This window comes from Acipenser ruthenus, chromosome 5 (genome assembly GCF_902713425.1).
Source record: "Acipenser ruthenus chromosome 5, fAciRut3.2 maternal haplotype, whole genome shotgun sequence".
NCBI classification, from domain to species: Eukaryota; Metazoa; Chordata; class Actinopteri; order Acipenseriformes; family Acipenseridae; genus Acipenser; species Acipenser ruthenus.
The window spans coordinates 69,071,795-69,079,532 of NC_081193.1; the positions used below are offsets into that span (position 1 = coordinate 69,071,795).

The following is a 7,738-nucleotide window of genomic DNA, read 5'->3' on the forward strand; positions in this document are numbered from 1 at the left end:
ATTGGTGTGTATTATTCAAAAATAAAATAGAAAAGGACTGGAGAGAATGTAAAGCCCGTGGCCACACTTTGCTGGGAATTGCCAGTTGCTATGTGCAGTGTGATTGCAAGTCTTTCTGCAGGTGTCGCTGCATCGCTGTGTATTTTTGCGTTGAAACAATGGTCCCAATCTGTTTAACAGATCGTCAAACCTTTCACCTGTCATTCTAAAATACCTCAAATCTCTCCCTTTTTTTGTATAAGAGGTACAAACTCAACACATCTCATAAAATGTCAATTTATCAAATTACGCAAATGCAGTCTGTATTTAAAGTTTGAACGACAGCTGCGACGCAGTGCATCCTTCGTACAGCAATATAGTGAAGCTGCAGCGCTTTCATAGCGGTCCCGACCTGACCTATCATCAGCCACAGAAGTATGAGCCAACCCTTAGGTAGCAAGTCCCGCTGTCCCCACAAGTTTCGTAAAATCTTACTTTTGTCCCATTTTTCTGAATGTCTGTGTTTGGCCATAGCTCAACAGTAATTAAGCATCAATGATGGATGAGGTCAATCTAAAGCTATCAGCTGGCTTAACACTGCCTTAACTTGCCAAAATTCTCATGATACATACGGGGCAGTTATAAGGTAAACAAAAACAAAGCATCCCCAGGGGCCTAATGTAAGTATAATTGCAACTTTAATGGAATGGTCAGAAGTTAAAACAATGTGGTAGAGAAATGGTTTATTTGTTCTAGGAGATATAACTCACAAGTTAAATTTTGTGAATTACTGCAGGGCCCAGTGAATAAAAAAAAAAATACTTTTTTTCCTATTCAATTTTTTTTTTGTGATTTTACTTGCATGTGACTGGATTTCTTAGCCGGAGAGTCAACAGGATTTGTTTGAACAAAAAACCCAACCTACTTTTTAAACATAATTAAGAGTCAAGGTAATGTCTCTGCCAAGATACAATAGGGAAAATTAAGTCTAACTCTAACTCTATTTTTAGGGTTGGAGTGTATGCACTTTAAGCATTCCTCCACAACACTGTTCACATTAAAAAAAAACTGTTGTGGGCTGCCTGTACTGTAGATCTTGTGACAAGTCACATGTCGACTACTGTAAGATTACTTTAGTGTAGCCCTTTGGGTTAAAATGTATAGTTGGACAACTGTTTAGGAAGGTGCAGGCCCACATGAGATGGGTGTGATTGTAATCAATTTGTACCTACAGTGTGTACAAAAGTTAGACAACATATGGGTCACTCCCATTGGGACTTCAGAGTGTTTGAACAGTCAAACAAGAACACATAAATCATACTGGGATTCAAGGATGTTTTGAAATGGTGTGAACAGGGCTTCAGAATGTTTAAAAAAAGATCACACCTCAAGCCACTGATATTATTTACTATCATGCCTAAAGAAAATCCCTGTTAAAAACCAATACTAAAAGGTGTAATTGAGAACATACTTTAAGTATTTAAGGTTTATTGTACACCCATTTTATTTCAGAAAAGAAAGTACTGACACAAAAAAACTTATCATACCCACTGACATGTCTGTTGTGCATAAGCAGCTTTCAAATGGCTGCTAACCTGTAAGTGATTTCCAAGTCTAAAACAGAAGAATATGGAAAGTGGGAAAGGTTAGACAATGCAAATGAAAGTGTTGATGAATAGTTTGGCATTGCTTCAGCTTGAAGGGTTGAAAATGACCTGCAATTCTACAGCAGCAACAAAAAAAAAGAATAAAAAAGTTCAACTTACTGTAGATAAGTGTATTGTGCTACACACATAAAATAACCAAACATGATGAACCATGAAGAGGAAAGGTTATAGCAATTCTAATTTTCATTATAAGTTGCTCATTTACAAAAACATGCATTTCAGGCAAAGTACTGCAAGTAACTGTTTACAAGTATTCCTCTCTGAATCAACGTCAAGTCTCTAAGGAACATCACATTAGTATGTTGCCATAATTAGCCAGAGTGTTCTGTATTCAACTGCACCTGCACAAACAGCACAGACCACTCTGTTCCTCTTTAAATCAGCCTTCGCAGCACAGTCATTTACATCTACAGAAACAGGATACTAAATCAACTATCAGTGCCTTTAATTAATTTTGCTGGGGGGCAACAGCTTTAAGCAGTTGTGAACTGCTGCGGGCTGCCTGTACAGTAAGCCTACCTGTACTGTAGATCTTGTGACAAGTCACATGTCTACTATTTGATCCCGACAAGCTCCCTCATCAAGCTTTATTTTTCCAAAAAACTAATCCTGATACTGGAGGGACAAATACTTGTTGACTTAATTAATGTAAATATCAGATTCGTTTTTTTTTTTGTTTTTTTTTTAAATCAGTAAGGTTACCTTAGTGTAGCCCTCTGGGTTAAAATGTATAGTTGTTTTAAAACAGTGCTGTGTCTTAAGATGTACCGTCTTTATGGCCCACAATAATGCTCACAGGCTTCCTCACCCAAAACCTACTGTCCGTAAACTTTGTCTGTGCCCCGAAGATTTTGGACATTCTGCTACTCTGACTGTCAATTTAAAAAAGATCACACCTCAAGCCACTGATATTATTTACTATCATCCCTAAAGAAAATCCCTGTTAAAAACCTAGAATACTAAAAGGTATAATTGAGAACATACATCTGTTGTACATAAGCAGCTTTCAAATGGCTGCTAACCTGTAAGTGATTTCCAAGTCTAAAACAGAAGAATATGGAAAGTGGGAAAGGTTAGACAATGCAAATGAAAGTGTTGATGAATAGTTTGGCATTGCTTCAGCTTGAAGGGTTGAAAATGACCTGCAATTCTACAGCAGCACAAAAAAAAAAGTTCTCAACTTACTGTAGATAAGTGTATTGTGCTACACACATAAAATAACCAAACATGATGAACCATGAAGAGGAAAGGTTATAGCAATTCTACTTTTCATTATAAGTTGCTCATTTACAAAAACATGCATTTCAGGCAAAGTACTGCAAGTAACTGTTTACAAGGATTCCTCTCTGAATCAACGTCAAGTCTCTAAGGAACATCAAATTAGTATTTTTGCCATAATTAGCCAGAGTGTTCTGTATTCAACTGCACCTGCACAAACAGCACAGACCACTCTGTTCCTCTTTAAATCAGCCTTCGCAGCACAGTCATTTACATCTACAGAAACAGGATACTAAATCAACTATCAGTGCCTTTAATTAATTTTGCTGGGGGGCAACAGCTTTAAGCAGTTTAAACTGAGTTGCCCATAAGACTGTGCTTTGTGCCAGCATCAGTAGTTACTGATAGCCTAAACCTACAGTGTGTCAGTATCTGTTACTCCAATGTCAGCTGCTGCAGGGTTTTCCCCAAGCTGTAATATTTTACCTGTGCTGTGCCAAGTACAGTGTACAAAACATAATGGTGCGCTGGCATACAGGAAATTATTAATTTACAGGAAAGTACCTTGTAGTGCAGTCTTTAAACAAAAGCTTTTGTGATTTTGGTTTTGAAGTGATCATTCTCAAACTGCCTTTACACAGGATTCACTAAGCGGATGTTTATCAAATCAAGTTAAGCCTTGCATCATATCTGTTGTGTTGTGACAATATTTAATCACACACTTTAGGCCTCTGTTTTAATATCTCTGGTATTCCCATGTTTCTGCACACATAGCTCAAACTATTTAGGGGAATTAAAAAAAAAAAAAAAAAGAATAACAAAATATGCTCAATTAAAATTAAAAAGAAAGATTAAAATCAGTGACATACATGTACTGTTTGGATTAATTGTCTTTGTAGTATATTAAGTACTGCCTGTTGTATACTGAAATCAAAACACTCCAAAATATAGTAATATTTCTTGAACTAAAATATACAAGTTCCTTCAGCCCACTCCATTTGCACAGTTCCATGTTATGTACTGTAAAAGTTCCAATACACTTACATTATTAATAGATTTAGACAAAAAGACATTCAGGTTGCCTGAAAAAACAAATGTGCAGGTGAAAATAGCAAAAGTTTTAAAAAAAACAATGCTTTTTTTCAAAGGATGATTCTGTCAATGAATGTTATACCTTATTCAACACTGATTTTTCATTCAGTGCTCTTTTTTTCTCTCACTCTTGATGAGCTGTTATAGGCAAAAGTCAACTCTGATATAAAGTAGGTCCATCTGCATTTCATTTACCAATATTTTATTTTACTTTGGGGTTATATATTAATGAACAGATCATGTTTTGGGAAGCTACCGATGAACCACATTTGCATCCACTACTTCATGCATTTAAAAAAAAAAAAAAAATTACTAGTCCCATCTACCAGTAAACTGTATATACTACTATGGATTGTTCATTCTCATTTGAACTGCCACTACACTCAACAACTGCAAAATAAATTATATTCTGAACATTAGATGTGCTATATATATATATATATATATATATATATATATATATATATATATATATATATATAATCAGTCATCACAGATATGGTGACGATGTGTTATGTCTTCTGTACAAGGTGGTGTTTCTGTGTACCGCAGTGACTAGGTAAGTAACACTAACCAAACGATGCATAAGAAACGTTAGAAGTAAAAACTAGTACACTAAAATCTGCTAAATCAACTTACGTAAGTTATAATTCAAACATTGTGTAGTTTTATTAAATAAAGCCTACAACATACCAGTAGGTTAAGTTTGGTACACTAGAAATGAACATGAAGACACACCCAGTGTGGACTTTACATTATCCACCAAAACAATTGTGAATTACAAGTATCACATTCCACAATAAACCCAGTTTGATACTTACCGCCGATCCATTGGCCTTACTCTGACAGCCACTTTCACTGATGCCATCGCTCATCCCTGTTTCTCGGTCGGTTTCACCTGAAAACCAGTTCACGAGTGTTTGAATTGTTGTTGCTTGTTTGTTTGTTTGTTTTTTACAAATATAAGGCCGATACGCGCAGTTGTATTCTATTCACCACAGTGTTAGGTGGAAGGACAACCTGTCTGTTTTCAATTTACGTCTGCAGTCCATGTAGCCGTTTTAGTTTGAGTATACTTCTCTTGAAAACACACAAGTCGCTCTGCTGTCAGCTGACTGACAAAACACAAAACACAGGGCGGTGGCTGGAAAGGGACAAACTACCTCAACACATTTAAAACACGAGTTTCTTGCATTCAACCCAGTCACTGTATAATTGGGTGTGTCCGGCTGTCTGGATTTTAGCGCGACCAATATATTTTAAATGCCGTAAAAAGACAACTAAAACCTTCATGTAACAACTATAGCATAGTCGATTCGTTTATGGTGTGCATTATAAAAATGTTAATATTTATCTGTTATTAAATATAACTTGTATCCTGTATGTAGATGATAATTAGAATAGAGGCAACTGAAAAATACACTGTCAGAACGCAAACAATAATAATATGGTCCACTTAACTGCAAAACAATAGGATTGTGAACAGTTAGTTTAGTTTATCACTTTGTGCCAGGCAACACAGGTACATCTCAATAGTGCAGCACTTACAAAGAGAGACCGAAGTAGTACTCAATAAAATAACTTATACAGCACAATTCAATAGGCTAACTTCACTATAACGAACCCCCGTGGGACCTGGAGAAATGTTCACTATATCAGGGTTTTCACTCTAATAGGGTTAAGCTTTTTTTCTGTATCAGAATAATGACAAAATGGTAATTTGAATTGAACATCAATATATAGTACTTTTATGAAGATTCCTTCACATGTATCAACATTTAAACTGTATTAAACTGGGGAAGGCAGCAGCAGGACTGGTAGGTGATGTAATCACACACAAAGACATTAGCCCGATGTACGCTCCTTGTAAAGGAACTGGCTCTTTTGTACAGCGGTATCGGCGCTATGCTTTAGTGCGAGAGGTCCCGGGTTCGCGCCTGCCTTTCTCTTGTCTGTGGATTGCCTCGCCCTGTGTGATGCACCTGCCTGCGTTAACCGAGATCGCTACTATATATATAGATAGATAGGTAGATAATTCAAGAAAACATGTTAGAAATGGATGTCCAAAGAAAATTATATGAAGAGATATGAAGAGGGTCCTGCTTTTAGAGATGCATGGCTATCTTTATTTTTGTAACCTGATGGTGTACTTATATTTTGTATCACATTTTTGTTTCATTAACTTATTTTGTATCTCTTTATACCAAATATAGCATCCTCATTTGCGCTGTACTTGTATGACTGCTTCTGCTTAATAAAGAATAGGAATATTGAGTAGTATTGTTGATTCCCAAGAAATAAGTCATGAAAATTCCACACCACATTTTATTTTGAGTGGGTTAAACAATGTTCGTGTTGTGCATTGTATCAAACTGCCTCATCATATCCTTTCACAAGCATTTCCTGGAATCACAAGAAATTGAGACTTTCACAGTAAAATACTGAGACTGTTTTTTGGGACATTTTCACAAGCTTTCCCTGCCAAGTTTCATGCGCATTGTCCATTCACGTGAAACAAACCAACATGTAAACTGGCTGTGACAGAGAGCGAATTAATCCGAATCAACAATCTCCCGCTCGACCTGTGAGAGCACTGTACAACAGGAACTGTGTTTGGGCAGTTCATATATAGTTTATTTATTTATTTTATTAACTAATCTAACCGCTCAGCGGAGAGGAAAAACCTGCCTTTGTGAGAGGAAACCTCAGTGGGTCCTGGCGGAGAGATAGCACACACTCCGTGCTAGCAATTCTTGTTGAGCGGAAATACTATCAAGGAGAGAAGAGTGAATGTAAAAATCCACTGCTGAGGTAGGACTGGTTGATTTTAACTTCGGCTGCTGATATTGCTGAACCTGTATGGAATGAATGGGAGAATACGATTGGGGAGGAAGAACGGCTTTAAAATGAGCTGAGACAGAAGATTGCAAATGTATGAATTTAGTGGAAAACCGGTTTGCTGAATGGAGGAATGGGTGGAGGAAAAGGTTGAGCTGATGGAGCCGGACATCTGAATTGCACGATCGGTAAACATCAGCCATGTTACTAGCAATACCTGGAAAGTGTTGGGCTTTAAAATAAAATTATTAATAACTGAAATCCAGACTAGCTGGCAAAGAAGTTGCATAATTAGGGGAAGAGGAACGGCCTTTATTAATATGAACAGAAAATTATCACAAAAGATTAAGATAGATTTTTCTGCCAAAATGTGCCCCAAAGACGACGACAATAGGGAATACTTCAAGTAAGGCTGTGGATTTAAGCTTTTTGTTTTAAGATTGGGCCTGCAAGTCTGCGTGGTAACCGCAAAATGAAAAGCAAGACGAGAATTAGGAAGCTGGCTACGGTTTAAATAGGGTGACTGACAGGTAATTAAAGGTTGACGGACAAATATTTTAGCGGGATGGCTCAGGAGAGGAGTCCTGGCTTCAGCCCCCCGAAATACACCAAGGTTCTACTATTCGTTAAATTAGGAGAAATTGTGTATTTTGCTTTTTGTTTTATTAAAAAGAGGTTACAATTTACTACTGTAGATGTTTGTCCTTAAATTGAATTGTGGTATAATAAGCATAGGGTGCCAATACATTTGTCTATATTCTGCATATGCATACACAAACACATACACATACACATACACATACATGCCCATACAAACATATATGAAAATGTTAAAAGAAAGCTAAAAAAAACACATAGTTACGATTTCATCTCAAGCGCAGATAATTCTGAACAGCAGTTTATAACCCAGAGAGACTTGACAATGACACAATGGAATCTGAAAG

The 7,738-nt window shown here is 36.7% G+C and overlaps 1 protein-coding gene across 2 annotated transcripts in view; it reads right to left on the bottom strand.

The window, feature by feature from the left end:
• Positions 1–5,121, bottom strand: part of kif16ba (kinesin family member 16Ba) — a 140,238-nt gene extending 135,117 nt beyond the window's left edge. The window contains exon 1 of one of the 2 annotated variants that reach the window (XM_034005346.3): positions 4,778–5,116. In XM_034005346.3, the coding sequence (XP_033861237.3) occupies positions 4,778–4,824 (47 nt within the window). In that variant the 5' untranslated portion in view covers positions 4,825–5,116. Of the gene's footprint in view, positions 1–4,777 lie in introns of both variants that reach the window. The other variant, XM_034005345.3, reaches the window with a different exon arrangement.
• Between the last annotated feature and the right edge of the window lie 2,617 nt (positions 5,122–7,738).